The following is a 23,050-nucleotide window of genomic DNA, read 5'->3' as shown; positions in this document are numbered from 1 at the left end:
ATTTATGATTGTTAATCTGTCCCATTATTTTTGGTCCCTTAAAAAGTCTGAGGCACATATACAAACGGTTGTAATTCCTACACCATTAAAGCTAAAAGTCTGCAGTTAAAGCACGTCTTGTTCATTTCATTTCAAGTCCATTGTGGTGGTTTATAGAGCCAAAAATATTAGAATGGTGTCGATGTCCCAATATTATGGACCTGACTGTATGTAATAATCTACCAATGTAAACAAAACCAAAACAGAAGATTTGGCTTAATGACGTGAGACTGTTCTACACAATGGCAAACTGACAGAAGACAAGCATTTAGCAAAAATAAATATATCTTAAACAAAATGGTAATGTTTACAGGTACAAAAAAAATCCCATCCAATGTGACAAATAATAAAGCAGTGTCAAATAATGACAAGCATGGAGATACTATTCTATCCAATGAGTTTATTTTGCATTTCCAAAAATCTGCTCTCATATTTCAAGTAATAAAAAGCATAAATGACTTTGGCTTGTCACTTCTCTGCCATACCAATCCTTTGACAGTATTTCATATGACATATGAAGTCAAAGAAGCAGGAATTTGCTCTCAGTCAGTATCTCTGAGTGCTTACATTAAATGTGCTGGAAGAACACACATTGTTCTACAAAGTCTGTAGCTTCTGCGCAATTGCACAGCAGGGCCACTAGCAGCTATGCCTCAATTACACAATAAAGGGCAGCAGAAACAAAATATATGGGCCATTTAAAGGCAAAATATAGTGAATTTTTAGTGATTATACAACGTATACAGTATGCGTCATTGAAAAGTTTATCTAAATGTAATTATTGACAAGTTTTCATGTATTTATCTGCCTGTTCGTTTTTATATTGAGATTTGATCATTCATCATAGTAGTTATTGGTATGCAACAAAAGATTAAAATAGCACTTATATTGAACAACTGCTGAAATACAACCAATACATAAATAAAGCCAAAGACCAAGCAGACATCTAGCCATGCATGGAGTGAGCAAAAGTAAAAGTACAGTGATTAGACAAGGTGGGAAGCACTGACTGACTTTCTCTAAAAATCAAATGCAAAAAAAACACACATATCAATAACATAAATTACATTAACCACTTGCCGACCGCTTGCCGTCGTTTGACAACGGCAGTATGGCTCCCCTGCGGGAATCGCCGTAGTTGTACGGTGGTCACTTTAACCCTTTGATCGCCACCTAGTGTTAACCCATTCCCTGCCAGTGACATTTATACAGTAATCAGTGGCTATTTATAAATCGCTGCCATTACTAGTAAAAAAAAAAAAAAAACGAAAAAAAAAAAAAAATGCCATAAATATATCTCCTACTTTGTAGGCGCTATAACTTCTGTGCAAACCAATAAATATACACTTTTTTACCAAAAATATGTAGAAGAGTACATATCGGCCTAAACTGATGAAGAATTTTTTTGGGGATATTTATTATAGCACAAAGTACAAAATAGTGTTTTTTTTTAAATTGCCGCTCTTCTTTTGTTTATAGCACAAAATATAAAAAAACGCAGAGGTGATCAAATATCACCAAAAGAAAGCTCTATTTGTGGGGAAAAAAGGACATCAATTTTGTTTGGGTACAGTGTCGCACGACTGCACAATTGTCAGTTAAAGCGACGCAGTGCCGTATCGCAAAAAATTGCCTGATCAGGAAGGGGACAAATTCTTCCAGGGCTGAAGTGGTTAAAGACCTTTTCAATTCAGCAGTCTGTTCAGTCTCACTAGAAGATCCTGGGCCAAGCCCATGCTGGGCTGGATCAGAAGCGTGTGTGTTCAGATTAATCCTCCATGGCAAAAACAGATCCAGGCAATTCCTATGGGTGAGCAGATGTAAGTGGACTCCTATTAGCTCTATTGCATCTTCTAATATCTGCCTACCTCTGGTCTGGTCAGTAAAAATGGGTCTGAGCCCAAACTTTTTCCACTCAGTCTGACGGACCGGGGTTGACCTGGAGTTGGGCGGATACATGTATGCTTAAATTAACCCACCCATAAGGACATATTGCTGTCCATTGTTATCTGTGTAATTACAAGTCTAAAAACAGGTAGATGGACCACCTAAGTGAAAGTGCCCTAAACCAATCACATGTGCATATCCTAAAATATATTTAAAGTGGTAGTAAACTCTTTACTACCACTTTTACCTACAGGTAAGCCTATAATAAGGCTTACCTGTAGGTATAAAGAATATCTCCTAAACCTGTACAGTTTAGGAGATATTCCCCTCGCAATGCGCCGCTGATTGCAGCGGCGCATGCACAGCGGGGATCCTCAACTAAAGGCCCGGCAGCCGCCGGACCTTGCCGGAATGAAGTCTCCCGCGTGCATGCATGGGAGTGACGCCATCACCGCTCCAGCCAATCACAGCTCTGGAGCGGCGATACCCGGAAGGCACGCCGAGTCAAGATGACATCTCGCTCGGCGTGGACCAGGTAAGTTCTGCACTCTTCGTTCCAAGGTAAGTATTTCATAATGAGCTAGTATGCGGTGCATACTAGCTCATTATGCCTTTTGCCTTTCAGATGTAAAAAAAAAAAAAAAATGGTGGCGGGTATACAACCGCTTTAACGATTACCTTTAAAGAAAAACAAAGATGCTAAAAAAAACATCCAAAATGAAAAAGTATTATAAAAGTAATAGCTGAAATAAAATCCTTAAGAATCCTTAAGTTACATACTTCACAGAGTAGAGCTCCATACATATGTCCCAAAATACCAAATGCCATAAACAAAAGATATGCCTCATAGTGTAGTATTTATTAAAAGAGCATACAATGAACAGGCAAAATTGCATAAAAACAATATAGCATGCCGCTAAACTCACATACAACACCGATGGAGCTAAGGAAGTTTCTAAAGGATGTAGGAAAACAAGCAGGGGACAATGATCCAGGCTTGTAGTGTCAGGTCCCTGGCACTGTCAATGTGTTGTGAGCTGGGGAGACCCAATGCAGCAAGAATGCTAACTTTCTGTTGGGATCCAACATGTTGCACTGCTTAATAAAGACAAATAATTGAGAACGGATAAAAACCTTGGGTACTCACAATGCAGCTGCTGAAAGCAGTAAGGGCCCATGCACACTGGACTTCCCCTGGCAGGAAAAATGCTCATATAGATTGCTTTTGTACATGCATTTAGGAGCGTTTAGTGTTTTTCTGCCAGAAAACTCCTCTCAAAAACATAATCCAGAAGGGTTTTTCTCTGCCTCTAAACACTGAGCTTAATTTATGCCTTTAAACGTCCTAATGTGCATGGACACATAGGATAACATTGAACTGCTTTTACAGGCAAAATATATAACTCCTGTAGAAGCCGCATTTTTTAAGCCCAGTGTGCATGAACCCTAAAGGTTTAAATGACCATAAGTGCCTAGGTCACTGCAAGCCGCAGCAAAGACTAACTGAGTGACACTTTTAGAACAGGAGCAATGGCAGGAAGAAGCTACCTCATGCTGAAATGGCAGGAACAAAGCATGTAGTGCAGACATGTATTGCATTGCAGACTTAACGGCATCACTGTTGTTTCCTCAGCCATGAGTACAAAGGGGTTTCTCTGAGACGGTCGTTCCTGTGCCGAAATATTGGGTACTCTGATGTCCAAAAAAAATCTGACAAAATCTGGGTTCAGTGGTTTGAACACCCTGACACTGCTCATGATCCATAAGTTGCACGGATGTCTGGGTAGAGACTCTAGTTCAGTGGTTCTCAATCTGGGGGGGTCGAATGATGATTTTCCAGGGGTCACCGAATCCTGGGCTGTTCCTGAAGCCCACTCTCCCTGCCTCTTCGCAGCTGGCCATAAAGTTCATGGCATAGCTGGGGGCAGAGACTAGAAGTCAGCTGACTGGTGAGGAATGTGAAGTGGGAGGGGCTGGAGGAGACCCTACCTGCTGATTTCGGCATAGGAGTCACTGCTAAGAGACAACACAAAGTCAGAGACACAGTGAGTAACACTACCTGTGATTATAGTTGCCATTAAAAGTCCCCACTACAGTTCTCAGATCAGCAGATAACCTTAATCAAGAGCACCTAAGTTGGCTGATCAGAACTCCCTCCAGCACTGCCATTCATCCCACCCCCCTACCAGCACTGCCCCTGATCCCACCCCCAAATAGCACTGCCCCTGATCCCACCCCCAAATAGCACTGCCACTAATCCCACCACCCCTGGCACTGCCACTGATCCCACCCCCAACTAGCACTGCCACTGAACCCACCAGCACTGCCACTGATCCCACCCCCAACTAGCACTGCCACTGATATCACCTCCCCTAGCACGACCACTTATCCCACCCCCCACCTAGCACTGCCACTGATCCCCCTCTCCTAGCACTGCCACTGATCCCACCTCCCCTAGCACTGCCACTGATCCCACCTCCCCTAGCCCACTGATCCCACCTCCCCTAGCCCACTGATCCCACCTCCCCTAGCACTGCCACTGATCCCACCTCCCCTAGCACTGCCACTGATCCCACCTCCCCTAGCACTGCCACTGATCCCACCTCCCCTAGCACTGCCACTGATCCCACCTCCCCTAGCACTGCCACTGATCCCACCTCCCCTAGCACTGCCACTCCAACTCCCCACCAGCACTACCACTCATGCCACCCCCCCACCAAGGTGTAAGAGAAGGAATAAAAATAGAGAATACATGGAATGGAGAGGAAAAAAGGTTGAGGGACAAAGAAAAAGGGAGAGAAAAAAATAAGAGAAAAAAATAAGACAGATGGCTTGCGAGAGGGATGGGGAAAAAAAAACAGAAATTAGGATAGAGAGAGATAAAAGGGAAAGAAAGGAGAACTAAAATGTACCATAAGGGGTTTTAATACTGTTTGAGTGGAAGGGACTCAAGGTGCACTAAATGTCCGTTGGTTAGGGGCGCAAATTACTTGTCTTGCCTTGGGTGATGACAACACACTACGAAAATAATTTTAATGTTGGGGGCCCCCACAACTTGGAAAATGTTATCAATGGGTCATGGCACTAGAAAGGTTGAGAACCACTGCTCTAGTTGCTTATCAATCCCTCCGATATTTCCACTTGGCGAGTGGTTGAAGTACACTTGGGTTCCCTCTTTTGAGATGGCCTTCTGCATTTGTCTGCTTTGCATCCTCTCTTATTGTGGGGGTACAATACACAGTATTGTGTTTGTTTGACTGAAATATGCAGGCTTCTGGCCTTCAATTCTGTTTCTGTAACCCGATTTCTCACCCCGATGTATTAGATATACTTGGCTTAGAGCAACAAGTGGAGCTCTAAACGTTTTCTGTTTATTGGCAGCTGACTGCTAGGATGCTTTTTTATTATGTATGTTTTTCTAAATCAATAAAACAGAACTTACCAGAAAAAAAAAATATATATATATTGGGTAGTCTACCTGTTTCTCAACTCCAATGCTCAAGTATCCCCAACACGTCATGTTTTCAGGCTCTCCATTATTTTGCACAGGTAATTTGATCAGTTTCACTGCCTTAGTATCGACCACAGCCATTTCCTCTGTGGGAAATCCTGAAAACATGACCTGTTGAGGGGACTTGAGGACTAGAGTTGAGAAACACTGGTCTACCTCCACTGGGTCGTCCATCGTAAATAACCGCATTCTTGCCTGTTGTAAAGCAAATGGCTTTGCTCCAGGAATATCTCTATGGGAAAGATCTTGACCAGTGTGCTGGTCATGTTGTTTCATTGGGGTTGCATTGCGATGCTTGAGTTTGATTCCATGTTAAATTTATTTTGTTTTTGCATATGGGTTATCCTATGCAGCTTTTCCTGTACTCGCTCCTATGACGTTGTCATCTCTCCTATGACAATTTGAGTTTGGTTCCCTTGGAGTTATTGCTCTTTTGAACCTACTGAGTACATTCTTCTATCTGCATTGATTCTCTGGGTTGTATCTTAATAGCCAACAGTTTTTGAGCTGGCAAGCAAAAAAACATTTATTTTGAGTGCATTAAGGGGCAGGCACTAGTGGTGCAACGGATCGTCATTGGACATGTTTGGATCGGCACACCACGCGATCCGCGGATTGAGCTTCGCTGCCTCAGCCATAGGAAAGGCTGCGGCTTTGGCCTAGCTTCATAGCGGCGGCCATCTTGGTATACCTGGCGGCGGCTGCCTAGGTATACAGTGGGGCTATATACAGGGGGGGGAGATGTGGACGTCACATCAGTGGGGGAGATGTGGACGTCACATAAGTGGGGGAGATGTGGACGTCACATCAGTTGGGGAGATGTGGACGTCACATCAGTTGGGGAGATGTGGACGTCACATCAGTTGGGGAGATGTGGACGTCACATCAGTTTGGGAGATGTGGACGTCACATCAGTTTGGGAGATGTGGACGTCACATCAGTTGGGGAGATGTTTTATTCATTTATTTATTTTGCCGATCCGAAAAATGATCCGATCGGTGACTCTGATCTGAGGAACGATCCGAACCGTGAGTTTTTTGATCCGTTGAACCCCTAGCAGGCACCCTCCTCTTCAGTTGCTTTTTGTCTATGACTGGCTGTTCTCTCAATGCTTTCTGACCAGCCGAGCTGCCTTTAGCAGATAGGTGCATTGGCCACCTTTAGCTGATGCCCCTATACTGTGCTTTTGTTTTGTGGCATTATAACCTAAAAGGTCAAAGACCAAGACCTCAGCTGTGCCCTTCAATGAACTTAGAAAAAAGGATTTTACAGCAAGTACAAAAAATAATATTTGCCCAGATCTAGAGTTCAAATCTGACCAAATCAAATCTGAATTTTTACAGGAATCATCCAGTCATTTTCTTGTAGTAGTGTCTCTACAGATTACTTTATTATAAGACTACCATGTCTGGGCTTTAATATTGGTAATTGAACTTGAAGTGTACCTTGAATACAGAAGCTACACTTGCCAAAAAACGTTGCCTAAATCACTGTGCTGATTAAAATAACATTTTCAATTTTGTTAGGTATGAAAATTATAAAGTACATTGTAACTTTATCTACATGGCTTTTTTTGTTTTTTTTTGTTCAGACAATCTTAGTGCCAGTGAAGCTATTATCACCTTGTTGTTTATATTACCAAAGCTGAGTACATTCAAATATAATAGCACTGGTTTGAAAAAAAGGGATTTTTAATACAGCTTACCTGTAAAATCCTTTTCTTGGAGTACATCACGGGACACAGAGCAGCATATTCATTACTATGTGGGTTATATGGAGTACCTTCAGGTGTTGACACTGGCAATCTCAAACAGGAAATGCCCCTCCCTATATAACCCCCTCCCATAGGAGGAGTACCTCAGTTTTGTAGCAAGCAGTATGCCTCCCAAAATGGTCCCCAAAAAGAGGGGTGGGAGCTCTGTGTCCCGTGATGTACTCCAAGAAAAGGATTTTACAGGTAAGCTGTATTAAAAATCCCTTTTTCTTTATCGTACATCACGGGACACAGAGCAGCATATTCATTACTATGTGGGATGTCCCAAAGCAATGCTCACAATGAGGGGAGGGAGAACATCTCCAAGACAAAAGGATTTAATTTAGAGAAATACTCAAATCATAATAAATCCAACTTAGTTGAGAAAAATAATCTTAAATTTTAAATTTAACTCAAAAAAGAGGAGCCCCCGGAATCCGAGGGTCTCAAACTGCAGCCTGCAGCACTGCCTGCCCAAAGGCTGTATCAGTATTCCTTCTTACGTCCAATTGGTAGAATTTTGTAAACGTGTGGACAGAAGACCAGGTTGCCGCCTTGCAAACTTGAGCCATAGAGATCTGGTGATGCGCTGCCCAGGAGGCGCCCATGGCCCTAGTAGAATGAGCCTTTAATGATACTGGAGGAGGCAACCCTTTCAAGCCGTAGGCCTGAGTGATTAATTGCTTAATCCACCTAGAAATGGTGGACTTTGCAGCTGCCTGCCCCTTCTTGGGCCCATCCGGTAATATGAACAGCACATCTGTTTTCCGGATCTTCTTTGTAGCTTTAAGATAGGCCTTTATGGCCCTGACGATATCCAAGGTATGCAGCAACCCTTCCTTTCTGGAAGTAGGTTTAGGGAAGAAGGATGGTAATACCAAATCCTGGTTCAAATGAAAACTGGATATAACCTTCGGTAGGAAGGAAGGATGAGGGCGGAGAACGACCCTGTCCTTGTGAAAAATAAGATATGGTTCCTTACAGGATAAGGCCGCCAGTTCCGATACTCTTCTTGCGGAAACTATGGCGACCAAAAATACTAACTTCCTTGTCAGTAAAACCAAAGGAATTTCAGCCAACGGCTCAAACGGTTGTTTCTGTAAACTTGACAGAACAAGGTTTAAATCCCACGGGCAAAGCGGGGATTTAACTGGAGGTTTAATACGTAAGACCCCTTGAAGGAAGGTCTTAACCAGCGAGTGGGTGGCCAGCGGCCGCTGAAACCACACTGACAGAGCAGAAATCTGTCCTTTGATTGTGCTTAATGCCAATCCTTTATCCACTCCTAGCTGGAGAAAACTTAAAACTCTATCAATGGTGAATTTGCGAGAAAGCCATCGCTTGGACTCACACCAGCCTACATAGGCCTTCCAGACCCTGTAATAAATCACCCTAGAGACCGGTTTCCTGGCTCTGATTAGGGTAGAGATTACTTTCTGAGACAGACCTCTACCCCTGAGAATCAGGGATTCAGCTTCCAGGCCGTCAAATTTAGATGCCGTAAGGCAGGGTGGAGGATCGGACCTTGCGATAGCAGGTCTGGCCGTAGAGGAAGAGTCCAAGGGTCTCCCACTACCATCCTTAAGATTAGTGAGTACCATGCCCTTCTGGGCCATGCTGGAGCTACCAGGATGACTGGTATGTGCTCCACCCGGATCCTGCGCAGCAGGCGGGGTAGTAACTGGAGCGGGGGAAACGCATAAAGAAGTTTGAACTGATGCCAAGGGCAAACCAGAGCATCGGTTCCGCAGGCCATCGGATCCCTTGAGCGGGACATGAACCTGTCTAGCTTCTTGTTGAGTCTCGATGCCATGATATCCACATCCGGCACTCCCCATTTTTGGCAGAGTGCTTGAAAGGTTTGTGGATGCAGAGACCATTCCCCCGGCAATAGAGTCTGGCGGCTTAAGAAGTCCGCCTGAAAGTTGTCCACTCCGGGAATGAATATTGCCGATATGCAGGGCACATGAGCCTCTGCCCCTAGGAGAATCAAGCTCACTTCTCTCTGAGCGGCCTGACTCCTGGTTCCCCCTTGGTGATTTATGTATGCCACTGCCGTGGCATTGTCTGATTGAACTCTCACCGGGAACCCCTGCAATTTCGACGTCCAAGCCCTGAAGGCTAGTCGAACCGCTCTGAGCTCCAAGATGTTGATGGGTAAAAGCTTCTCTGGCCTTGCCCAAATACCTTGGCGAGTGGAACCATCCACAATCGCTCCCCAGCCCGTCAGGCTGGCGTCTGTGGTCACTATCTTCCAAGCCACTGGGTTGAAAGACTTTCCCTTCAGTAGATTCTGAGGGTCTAACCACCAACACAGACTTTGCCGGACTCTTGATGAGAGTGGCAACGGGATATCCAAGGCCTGTGGCCTTCTGCTCCATGCTGACAGGATGGCTGCCTGCAGGATGCGAGTGTGGCTCTGGGCGTATGGCACCGCCTCGAATGTAGCCCCCATCTTGCCTAGTAGTCTCATACATAGGCGAATAGTCGGTTCCTTCTTGCTTAGAACCAGTAGGATTAATTCCTTGATGGCTTTGACCTTCCTCAGAGGTAGGAACACCCTTTGTTGTTCTGTGTCTAATCTCATGCCGAGATATTCCAACTGCCTTGTGGGCTGGAATGCTGACTTTTCTCGATTTAGGACCCAGCCGAACCTCTCGAGGTATTGGACCGTGAGGGCCACTGCTCGCTCCAAGCCGGGAGACGAGTGGTCTATGACTAGGAGGTCGTCCAGGTATGTTAGGATCGTGACCCCTTGGATCCTTAGCTTGGCTAGGATTGGAGCTAGAACCTTCGTGAACACCCGGGGGGCCGTAGCCTCCATTAGGTTGGAGTAGAAACCCAGCCCCTGTTCCAGGACTGGTACTTCTACTATTACTCCCTGGGAAAGTAGATGATCTAGAGCCGATCTTAACGCGGCTCCTTTCTCCAGATCGTTTGGAATCCTCGACTCCTGGAAATGAGGAGGAGGAAACCTTAGGAACTCTAGCTTTTAGCCTGTGGCCACGGAAGACCGTACCCACTCGTCGGGAATGCTGGCTTCCCAAATCTCCGAAAAGAGTCGCAGCCTTCCCCCCACCTTCGTGGGTGGGGGCGCCCCTTCATGAGGTAGACTTGGGGGCTGGTTTTGCTGGCTTGCGAAACCACTGCCTCTTGCCTCTAACAGCCTGTCCTTCTGATCTGCTGTTGAAGCCGAAGTTTGCTCTTGCAGGAGGCCGTCGATACTGCTTGGCATTAGAGGGCCCCTGCCCAGGGGAGGACTGTCGTTTAAACGCAGGCCCCTGAACCTTCTTCTTAGTTGGCAAGAGTGTACTCTTGCCGCTTGAAATGGTCTGAATGTATTTATCTAGGTCCTCTCCGAAGAGCCGTCCTCCATGGAAGGGGAACCCTACCAGGAGCTTCTTGCATGGGGGCTCAGCCTCCCAGCTTTTCAACCATAAGAGTCTTCTCATATGGATAAGGGATAACGATAAACGTGACGCTTGCTGGATGGAATCCTTGATTGCGTCTACCGTAAAACATATGGCCTTAGGGACATCCGAAAACTCTTCTGCCTGCTCGGCAGGAATAAGTTCAAGCATTTGCTTAAATTGATCTGATAAAGCTTGAGCGACTCCAATCGCAGCCACGGCTGGCTGTACTACTGCCCCTGCAGAAGTGAAGGAGTTCTTAAGTAGTGCTTCCAAGCGCTTATCAACTGGATCTTTGAAAACCTGTACGTTCTCTACAGGGCATGTTAACGATTTGTTAACACATGAGATGGCTGCGTCTACTGCAGGAGAAGCCCATCTCTTGGAAAACTTTTCTTCCATAGGATATAAGACAGAAAATTTCTTAGGTGGTAAGAACACCTTGTCTGGTTTGTTCCACTCTTGGAACAAGACTCCCTCCAATAGAGGATGGATCGGAAACACAGCACTGCTTTGAGGCGCCCTCAGTGAGCCCAAAGCTGAAATCGTCGATACCTGGAGATCTGGTACAGGCAGGTTGAATGCCTTATGGACCAAGTCCGTCAAGCCTTGAATCCACCAGCTCTCCCTCAGGGAGACTGCCCCAGACTCCTCTGTATCCGGATCTTCGATCCCTGAACCTACTTGGTCTTTGTCCAAGAGGTCGTCCAATTCCCCAGAGGAAAGGACCTCCTCTTCCGAGGGTCCGCGCACGGGTGACGGAGATCTATTCCGCTTACTACCCCGCATAGCTGCGGCTATCATTTCTCCCATGCTTCTCCGCATCTCATTTAAAGAGGTGAGCAACACCTCCTCCGTGACCATCTTAGGGTTGGGTTGACTCGCGTCAGCTCCAGCCCCAGATCCCGATGGCCCAAAGGCTCCCTGTGGGGAAAGCAGCGGCATAGCTCTGTCCGAGACCTCAGACTCTGTGGGGGAATCCCCACCTTTTGTACCCTCTGGCTTGTTCTTTGATGCCATGGTACAATACCGAGGCACACCTGCTACTTATTGGTACCTGGGACTTATAAATAGTTAAATGCCCAAACACCTGTTTGGGGAATAAAAAATGTTTCCTCTACCCCAGATGACACTTTTTTTTTTTTCAATCTAGGCAAGAAAAAACATTCTATCCCCCTGAGTAGTATTGCCAAAGAAAAGACTATGAGATGGAAAAGAAAAAACAGCCTATTCCTAGGCTAAACCACAATCTTCTGAAGACTGTAGTATTCTTTCTGGCCACTGTGTGTCCTCAGCGCCCCGTGCTTCACTCCAGTCCTTCCTCCCTCAAGCCAAAGTATTGAATGAGCTGTGGCACTAAGGAAGGGCCGCCCCTTCCTTAAACCACTGACCCGCCCTTCCCCCTCAGCTAAAACGGCGCCAAATGCGCCTATAACACGTGCACGCGCACCGCGCGCCCGCCGACGGGGGGGGGGTTGGGAGGAAGGGCCTCTCTGTTCCTGCAGCCGCAGGCCTGGAACACACGAGGAGGTCAGCGTTTTTTGCCTGCCTTGCAGGCATGAGGAAGAGGACTGGATAGAGCATCGCCTGGAGGCTTGCAGGTAAGCATAGCTCTCTGACACAACACATACATTTGTACACAAAAGGCCCCACTCACAGCTTTTCCAACACTACCAGGGAGGTCACTTTTTATGGGGAATGATAACATATAGAGCCATCCTATCTTCATGATATGTGACTGGTTTGCCAGATGCAATGCATAACCTTAGGCATGTCCCCTGTGACCTCCCAGAAAAAACTTGCTAAGAGCCAAGTTCCGCAAGTTTTTCCCCTTACTTACCTGCTCCATGCCGCAGGACTTTGCCAAGCAAGAGGCCCAATCTTCCCCCATCTCCGTGGGGATGTCTAGACCTTCAGGCCCTGGGAACCTTCTTCTTCCATGAAGGATCCACTGTCCTGGACCCATACAGCACCCTGGCAAACAGAAAACATTAGGCGCCCAAAGGTTTTCTAAGTTCTGGGCCCAGGGTCCAGCTCTCTTAAAAAGAAAGCATTATGGGCTATACCCCAAGGGTTTGGGGTCCGGTTACTGACCACTTTAGCGCTCAGGCTTTTTTGGACAGAACCGGTAGCTCACCTAATCCCAAGGATGCGGAGGCAAGCTAAACCATGACTAACACCTAAGACACTGGCGTAAAAACTGAGGTACTCCTCCTATGGGAGGGGGTTATATAGGGAGGGGCATTTCCTGTTTGAGATTGCCAGTGTCAACACCTGAAGGTACTCCATATAACCCACATAGTAATGAATATGCTGCTCTGTGTCCCGTGATGTACGATAAAGAAATAGGATTTTATCCAATTGACTGATCACTCTTATAGTATAGTATAATATATATATATATATATATATATATATATATATATATATATATATATATATATATATATATATATATATATATATATATGTATATATATATATATATATATATAGATAGATAGACAGTATAATAAACTGGATGTCGAAAGTAAAACAAATTGTAAATTGTCTGCACCGATTGACAAAAAGTTACTTGTAACGGAATGACTCATGACAACCAGAGACTTTGGAAGGATGGAGGGTACTCCTGTGCCAGCGTCACTAATGACTCTTGTGTCTAGGGTCACCCTGTGCCCCTTTTGGGCATAGGGTGACTGAGAAATATTAATTATAAATTACATGAGATGGGACATTACTGTTAATTCATGTATTGCAGGAGATCTGGACATATTACAGTTTGATTTCATGCTGACCCACAACCAGTCAATAAGAGTGTCTACTTCAATGCTTAACCTAGGCTGTTGAGATGCTAAGTCTGCTATTATGGGATGTTAAAGTATCTTGCTGTAATTACATTCTGTGTCCATTGTACTAATTAAGTCTGGAAGGTCAGATGTTTCCTTTCAGGGGTAGGGAATTAGCATGTCAATTATGTTTAGTAAAGGAATGTGTTTGTGTGAAAAGTCTATTGATGATACTATGTGATAGGAATAGCAGGTGAGCGTCTGACTTCTCAGCTGTAGTAATTAGGTCATGTTAAATCAGTGCCAAAACGTCTGACATAGAAATGTGTATTATGCAGGTGAATCACTTAGTATCGGAGTCCGGACGTCTGGAGAATAATTAACTCAACTGAATGTCATTGTCTAAGAGAAGGTGTATTGAAACCCCCCCCCATTGTGTGATGTGTGGGTGGAGAGTTTCATTGTCCCTGTAACTGCATAAAAAGCTGAGAGATACCATTAAAGTGCGTTCATACATTTTGACTCAAAACACAGAGTGTATGTCTCGTCTCTCTGAGGGAATTCTTATGGATCGTGTCTGCTGGATTGTGGAGTGTCGGAAGCTGTCTTGGGTTGATGAAATGGGATTATCTGCTGTTGTGCACTTTCGATTATTTGTTTTTTGTGACAGAAGATTAAAGAAAAAGAACCTATTTTCGGTTAAAAGTGACTCAAATGAGGCTTGGCCAAACATTATCAATAATTAGCCTGAACAATCAGAATTATCCAACATCTGTTTTTAACTTCAATTCAGTACTGAGAAATCGGTCAAAACGAGGAGAAAATTATCCATATTATATGGATTAAGGCCCTTTTCACAGAGGTGGATCTACCGGGTCCACCTGTCAGCTTTTTAGGCAGACCCGATTGGCCCATCGTTTGCCCTCTATGGAGCAGCGGTTTCAAAAGGCATGTGCCCTTTGACAACTGATGACATCATATAAGCAGAGCGGACACAGACAAACCATCTGCCTGCTGTTAAAGAGTCAGAAAAATACCCGTATGACCATTATTACATACAAACACTAAATTAGCCAAAATGTAACTCATGCAACAACTTGACATTCATTCTCAAGAACCAGTTTAAGAAAGCAGACATCCATCTATAGCACAGTCACAGGATACGACTGTAGCAACTACTCTCCTACATGACATGTGTGCCCAGTCTCGAAGAAAAGCATAGCATATTAGCAGTATTAGCTCACTGCATCTCAATGTCAGACTGCTTGAAAAAAACAAAACAAAAGAACAAACAGATTTCGGCACTGTAAATGCTCAATGTCTCCTGAAGCTCCAGGTTTGATCTAAGGTATGTACACAGTACAAAATATACTATATATACACATACACAGTGTTAATAGTTTGTTTTTATCAATTAACAAAATGGAATGTAAAGGAACAGAAGAGAAATCCAAATCAAATCAATATTTGGTGTGACCACCCTTTGCCTTCAGAACAGCACCAATTTTTCTAGGTACACTTGCACTCAATTTTTGCAGGAACTCAACAGGTAGGCTGTTCCAAAAAACCTAACCACTGATCCTCTGTGGATGTAGGCTGCCTCAAATCCTTCGGTCTTTTCATTTAACTACTTCAATACCGGCATTTTACCCCCTTCTTGCCCAGGCCAAATTTCAGCTTTCAGATCTGTCGCACTTTGAATGACAAATGCCCTGTCATGCAACACCGGTTCATAATAAAACCTGGGTTTCTGTACCAATACAGGTGTTAAAGTGTTTGTAACCCTAAAAAAACAACCCAAGATACTATTTCTTTAAGGCATGAATAACAGCGCAGTGATTGTGCTGTGCAATTCTTCTCTTCCTATCCTGTAAAAAACCTGGTTGATCCTGCCAGTGCCTGTGTCCCCCTGTCCGTGCTGACCATGGTTATCATGGCTGCTGAGCCCTGATGACCGTGGTCAGTTATCACCTCTGACAGTCTCTCCCCTCTCCCCCTGTCAGCATGAGAGCGCTTTCCTCCCCGCCCCTCCCGCTGCTATTCAGCTGCATAATGCAGCACATATAAATGTACGCCATGCAGGTATCCTGCCATTAACAAAAATGTATGCGTTTGTTTAAAATGAAAAGGCTAAATACCCTGTGTCACACGGCAGCTGTGCGGTCACCTGACACCCCTGTGCTGGCCGGACTCGATCTATGGAGAGAAGTGGGAGGGGCTGAGATTCCCCCCTGCTGGCCGACTGTCACAGGGGAATTTTGGCCCCTCCCACTTCTCACCACAGATTGGGGCCGACCAGTACAGAGGGGTCACGTGACCGCACAGCTGCAACATCAGAAAAGGTATTTAGCCTTTTCATTTTAAAACAAACACATACACTTTTTTTGTTAATGGCAGAATACCTGCATGGGATACATTTACAAAACACTTATAATACAAGTATACCTACCTGCTTAAGCGCCTTTTTAGTGTGCTGCTGAAAGGAAGACACTAGCTTGCTTTGTACTCGGTTGGAAGATGCTTCTTCAGTGACTTGCTTCAGGCATACTGCACATAAAACAAAGCATGGCAGTTATTTTTAAGAAAGACATTACATTTAAAAAATACTAAACAATTTAAAAGATTATAAAAAGATACCAGAAATAAAATATTTAAAAATCAACAGACCTACTGTATCATTATAAATATGATGTTATAAACGTGATGTGTTAGCATGGCATTTACCAGCATCACAGTTACTACTTTAAAGAAAATAATAAGTGAGTACAGTTGAACCTTGGATTACGAGAATAGTACGTTCCAGGAGTATGCTCGTAATCCAAAGTACTCGCATATCAAAGCGAGTTTTCCAATTGAAGTCAATGAAAACGAAAATAATTTGTTCCGCATTGACTTCAATGGGATGCAATACTGAATGCGGCCAGAGGTGGGGGGGGGGCGCCAGAAAGCGCTGAAAACGGGCGAAAGGGCCCGAGGACACTTTGGCTCGTTTTCTGTGCCCCCGTACCTCAGGCCAAATGAGGTAGTGCAGGCTAATGTTCGGCTTTTCTCGGCTCCTGCGCCCCCGTACCTCAGGCCAAATAACGTACTGCAGGCCTATTTTCGGCTCGCCTTCTGCGCCCCCGAACATCAGGGCAAATTAGGTACTGCAGGCCTATTTAGCTTGAATTCTACTCGCAAACCGAATCAGAAAAATCAAAACGCTCTCAAACCAAGGTTCCACTGTACCATAGAACATGATAGCCTTCTATATTACATTCAGCTGCATTATATCATTATAAAAATACCATTTGCACAGTAGATAGCGATAGAGATATTTTACCAATCCTGAAGGCACAACAAATCTCCCCCCACTCGCTCTTGACTCCCGCGGGCACGATCGCCGCCGGGCACCCGCGATCGTTCGTTACAGAGCAAGAACCGGGAGCTGTGTGTGTAAACACACAGCTCACGGTCCTGTCAGGGGAGAAATGCCTGACCGTCTGTTCATACAATGTATGAACAGCGATCAGTCATTTCCCCTAGTGAGTCCACCCCCCCCTACAGTTAGAACACACCCAGGGAACATACTTAACCCCTTCCCCGCCCCCTAGTGTTAACCCCTTCCCTGCCAGTGGCATTTTTATAGTAATCAATGCATTTTTATAGCATTGATCGCTATAAAAATGCCAATGGTCCCAAAAATGTTTCAGAAGTGTCCGCCATAATGTCGCAGTGCCGGGAAAAAATAAAAATAAATCGATGATCGCCGCCATTACTAGTAAAAAAAAATATTAATAAAAATGGCATAAAACTACATCCTATTTTGTAAACGCTATAACTTTCGCGCAAACCAATCAATAAACGCTTATTGCGATTTTTTTTTTAGAAAAATATGAAGAATACGTATCGGCCTAAACTAAGGGAAAAAAAACTTTTTTTTTATATATTTTTGGGGGATATTTATTATGGTAAAAAGTTAAAAATATTCTATATATATATATATATATATATATATATATATATCACAAAAAACCGCAGAGGTGATCAAATACCACCAAAAGAAAGCTCTATTTGTGGGGAAAAAAGGACGCCAATTTTGTTTGGGAGCCACGTCGCACGACCGCGCAATTGTCAGTTAAAGCGACGCAGTGCCGAATCGCAAAAAAGTGCTCTGGTCTTTGACCAGCAATATGGTCCGGGGCTTAAGTGGTTAAAAATGACCTTTCATTTTCAATCTACAGTGCTGTAATTTTCTGTAAAATGCAATATGGCAACCTGGAGGCATTCTGTACACAAGTGGTGTACAGATTTTGCCTCCCAGATATGCAATTTCCTGCTTTTGTGATTGGCTTAATGATTTTCCCAGAAGTCTGCACAAAAATACAAGTCATATTCCGGGCATCCCCTGAAACAACATTTTTTTTTTTGTGAGATACGCTCAAAGGGAAATCATGTCTAAAGGGATGCAGACTCTGCCACTTTCCTCAGAGCCTTAGTGCCATAGCGGATTAATAATTATAAAATCATTCCAATTAGATTCACTTTCCAATTTGTATAAAAAAAATGTTTTGTTAATATGTATTATTCCTAATCTTAGGACACATGTGACATATAATCAGCATTCACTACTGCAAACTTGACTTCAACTCAAATCACATGATTTTCAATGATCCTGCCCATCTCCCAGACCTGTACAAACATGGACACCCTGTTAAAAATATTGGAGACACTTTTACCAAAATATTTGCAACCTTTATTTATTTTTTAATTAAAGGGGTGTTCCAGTCATTTTTTATGTTTACAAAAAGTCAGCAGCTACAAAAAGTGTAGCTGCTGGCTTTTAATAAACATACACTCACCTGCTCCACATTCCAGCGACGCGCCGGCCGGAGAGGGGGGGAGAGGAGCGGCCGTCTTCATTCCAAGTGTGGGCACCCGGCCATGACAGCTTTCGGCTTCACGGTTGGGCACCCACTGCGCATGCGAGAGCGTCACTGCGCCATCTAATTTGACAGGCGGTCGCCTGGGACCTGTCACGTGTCCCAGGCGATCACCTACAGGGAGGGGCTGCAGAAAGGCGAATAGTCTAATCGCCTTAGCAGCCCCTCGGCGGAAGTGGGACAGGAAATCCCACTCCCCCCCCAAAAAAATTACATGCCAAATGTGGCATGTAAGGGGGCGAGGAGTGGATTAAGCGGAAGTTTCACTTTTGGGTGGAACTCCGCTTTAAGCAAAACATGGGTTTGTTTTGTAAAGATGCAGTGCTACCTCTGAGCAGTAAAGAGGTGAGGGGGGAGGGATTTAACTGCAATCTGAGCCTTTACTTGAAAAATTCCTAACTGTAGAACTAGCCCGAAATTATAATTTTTTCAACGTAAACAGGCTTTTGTGGCTTGGCGCAATTTATTCTTTTTATTTTGTGGTTATGTAGCTACTGGGGAGCTGCCCATATCCTTCCCTATTGTACTAAAAATGGTTTACGTCTGTGTCACCTAGATGAAGACATTTCTCTTCACTTTTTATCTTTATTTTATCTATAGTGCAATATGATGCAGGAAAGTTTAGTTCACCAATTATTATATTTTGGCAGTTTTTTGATCAGTGGAAGGGTCCTTTTTGTTTTACTGTTCTAACTCACACTTTTATGTTAAAATACTACAGTGCAGATAGTTGGCTAATTTTGACACAGATGGGGTTCTAGGTATTGTAAATCTGATGGAAATGAAAGAGAGCAACCTAAAGAACATCCAACTGTACTGGAAACAGATAAAATATATATTTTTTTATTTTGCCTGGCGTAAATACTTTTAGTTTTGCATATCAAGTTGAGTTCATACAGTGCCTTGAAAAAGTATTCATACCCCTTAAGTTTTTCCACATTTTGTAATGTTAAAACCAAAAACGTAAATGTATTTTTAGGGAGGATTTTATGTGATAGACCAACCCAAAGTGGGCCAAAATTTTGAAGTGGAAGGAAAATGATAAATGGTTTTAATTTTTTCTACAAATACATATCTGAAAAGGATAGCGTGCATTTGTATTCAGCCCTCCTTTACGCTGATACCCCTAACTAAAATCTAGTGGAAGTGTCTTCAGAAGGCACCCAATTAGTAACTACAGTTCACCTGTGTGTAATTTAATCTCAGTATAAATACAGCTGTTCTGTGAAGCCCTCCGAGGTTTGTTAGAGAACCTTGGTGAACAAACAGCACCATGAAAAGCCAATGAACATACTAGCCAGGTCAGGGATGACGTTGTGGAGAAGTTTAAAGCAGGGTTAGGTTATTAAAAAAATATCCCAAGCTTTGAACATCTCACAGAGCACTGTTCAATCTGTCAGCCAAAAATCAAAAGAGTATGGCACAACTGCAAACCTACCAAGACATGGCCCTTAACCTAAACTGAGCTGCTGGGCAAGGAGAGCATCAGAGAAGCAGCCAAGAGGCCCATAGTAACTCTGGGGGAGCTGTAGAGATCCACAGCTCAGGTGAGAGAATCTGTCCACAGAACAATTATTAGTCGTGCACTCCACAAATCTGACCTTTATGGAAGAGTGGCAAAAAGAAAGCCAAAGTTGAAAGAAAGACATAAGAAATCCTGTTTGTAGTTTGCAAGAAGGCATGTGGGGGACACAGCAAACATGTGAAAGAAGGTGCTCTGGTCAGACGAGACCAAAATTTTACTTTTTGACCTAAAAGGAAAACTAACACCGCACATCATCCTGAACACACCATCCCCATTATGAAACATGGTGGTGGCAGCAGAATGTTGTGGGGATGCTTTTCTTCAGCAGGAACAGGGAATCTGGTCAGAGTTGATGGGAAGAAGGATGGAGCTAAATACAGGGCAATCTTAAAAGAAAACCTGTTAAGCCCTGTACACACGATCGGATACCCGATGGATTTTTTCGTCGGATATCCGATGAATCTGACTTTCATCAGTCTTGCCTACACACCATCAGTCAAAAATCCGACCGTGTCCAAATGCGGAGACGTAAAACACTACGACATGATGAGAAAATTTAAGTTCAATGCTTCAGAGCATGTGTCGACTTGATTCTGAGCATGCGTGGATTTTTGATCGATGGACTTCCACACAGACTATCGTTTTTTTATCCATAGGAAACATTTTAAACATGTTCTATTTTTTCCAACCGATGGAAAACAAACCGATGGGGCCCACACACGATCGGTTTGACCGATGAAAACAGTCCATCGGTCTGTTTTCATTGGACAAACCGATCATGTGTACAGGGCTTTAGAGTCTGCAAAAGACTTTAGACTGGGGCAGAGGTTTAACTTTCAGCGGAACAACGACCCTAAACATACATATTCAAGTGTTAGAATTGCCCAGTCAAAATCCAGACCTAAATCCAATTGAGGATCTGTGGCAAGACTTGAAAATTGCTGTTCACAGACGCTCTCCATCCAGTCTGACAGAGCTTGAGCTATTTTGCAAAGAAGAATGGGCAAAAAAATTCACTCTCTAGATGTGAAAAGCTGGTAGAGACATCCCCAAAAAGACATGCAGCTGTAATTGCAGTGAAAGGTGGTTCTACAAAATATTGACTCAGGGGGGCTGAATACAAATTCACGCCACACTTTTCACATATTTATTTGTAAAAAAAAGAAAAATTTAAAACCCATTTATCACTTTCCTTGCACTTCACAATCATGTGCCACTTTGTGTTGGTCTATCACACAAAATCCCAATAAAATACATTTACATTTTTTTTTTCGTAACATGACAAAATGTGGAAAATTTCAAGGTGTATGAATACCTTTTCAAGGAAATGTATGTAACAATTGTTTGTGTGGTAGACTAAATATGTGTATGGGTTGGGAAATTAATTAAACCAATATAAAGTTGTTAACTAATAGAATAAGCACAGTTTAATAGAGTAAGAGGTTTGAGAGATAATTTCCCTTACTAAATAAAAGTTTATACACATCCATGTTGCAAGCAAATGATCTGTGTTTTGCTTGCAACAAGTAGATGGTGGTAAAAAGAGATTAAAGATGAATTCCACATACATTTGTACATAGTTACATTGATCCAGCTGGGACGCAACGTAACTTTATATCAGTGGTGGCTGGTGCTCACAATTTTTTTGGGTGGTGCAAACTGAAAAATTTAACTGCTAGTAAAGCAGGATTATAAATAGCCATTTATCAGGTGATTATGTATCATTACTGCTAGATAAACTGTGCTATCAATTGCAGCCTCACTGTACCCATCTTATGCAGCCTCACTGTGCCTGTCACAGTAGGTCAATCACATCCACATTTCACTTAACATAAAGGTGTCCTCAGAGTTCCTCTTTACAGCAGGTGCCTCCCTTTACATCAAGTGTCCCAGTCAGAGCACCCCTTAGCATCCCCCTATATATCAGGTGTACCAATCAGAGTCCCCCTTTACATTAGATGTCCCCATCAGAGTCCTCCTTTACAAAAAAAATCCTAATGCACTGCCACCTAAAGATAATTGATGCTCACAAACAAATTATTAAAGAACATAAATAAATAAGTAAAAACTATTTTAGTTTTAACTATTTGGACATTTTTGATGTTCTTTTATAGTGTTTTTACCATTTTTTTTATATTTGTTATTCATTTAAACAGCTGCTTTCATTTGATGTTTGACTGTGGACCATAGTCATTTATCTACATAGTTATCTGTCATTCGTGTTTTTCTGGCATTTCGTTTTTTGCAAAGTTTGTCCAATCAGGCGCCGGGAGGTGTATTATAGGCCTGTTCTTTTATAAATAAATAAGTGTTGTGCTGATGAGATAAAGGACCAATGATTGGCGATCAAATTAGCTCATTATGTATATGTAGAATGTATAAAAAATAAGTGTTGCGCTGCTGAAAGGAAAGACAAATAAATTGTGTAAATCAACAAAGTAAATTAATTCGTTTACATGATGTATCCGATATACTGTATATAAACCACACAATAAACGAATATAAGGTGCCAAACAAATAACAGTGCCAGCTAATAACACTGTGCAATGTCCATGTGATTCCACAATACAGTCCAATATTACTTCTGTGTTAAGGCAGGGTTTCTCAACTCCAGTCCTCAAGGTGCCCCAACGGGTAATGTTTTCAGGATTTCCCTCAGATGAAACGGCTGTGGTAATTACTAAGGCATTGGAACTGATCAAATCACCTGTGCAAAATAATGGAAAGCCTGAAAACATGACCTGTGGGGGGTGGGGGGGGGCCTTGAGGACTTTAGAAACACTGTGTTAAGGAAGTGATACCACAATTCCAGTGACACACTCCACATTCAATACTGATCCACCTCTGTGTAACAATGTGCCCTCACCCTACAATATGGACCCATAAATATATACAGATCATGCGCACCTTCTCATAAAACATCAGGGTGAACTGAGAGGTGCAGGAGCTAAAGTGTACCACTTTAAGGGATTGGTTTCAGCGTGCTCAGTCACTAAAGCGACATAAAATCACTATTTATTTTAATTTAATTTGAATAGTTTTCATTAAACTAACTTGATAGTGTTTTACAAAGCACATTTTTAGAACAATAGTGCAAATAAATATTCAAGTTATTGCAAATACAAAAATGTGTTTCCTTCAAAAGACTGCCAAGTATAAAACATCTTAACATCAAATAGAGAGATTCCAACCTTAATTCTCTTGGATGAGAGTACCA

The 23,050-nt window shown here is 43.2% G+C and overlaps 1 protein-coding gene across 2 annotated transcripts in view; it reads right to left on the bottom strand.

Moving 5' to 3' along the window:
• ASXL3 (ASXL transcriptional regulator 3) overlaps positions 1–23,050 on the bottom strand; it is a 187,741-nt gene that overhangs the window by 83,374 nt on the left and 81,317 nt on the right. For both annotated transcript variants that reach the window (XM_040354131.1, XM_040354132.1), the window contains one exon: positions 15,836–15,933. In XM_040354131.1, the coding sequence (XP_040210065.1) occupies positions 15,836–15,933 (98 nt within the window). The remainder of the gene's footprint in view (positions 1–15,835; positions 15,934–23,050) is intronic.

This window comes from Rana temporaria, chromosome 5 (assembly GCF_905171775.1).
Source record: "Rana temporaria chromosome 5, aRanTem1.1, whole genome shotgun sequence".
Lineage (NCBI taxonomy): Eukaryota > Metazoa > Chordata > Amphibia > Anura > Ranidae > Rana > Rana temporaria.
Note: the sequence above shows the minus strand (reverse complement) of the source record. Positions and strands in the feature narration are given on the sequence as shown.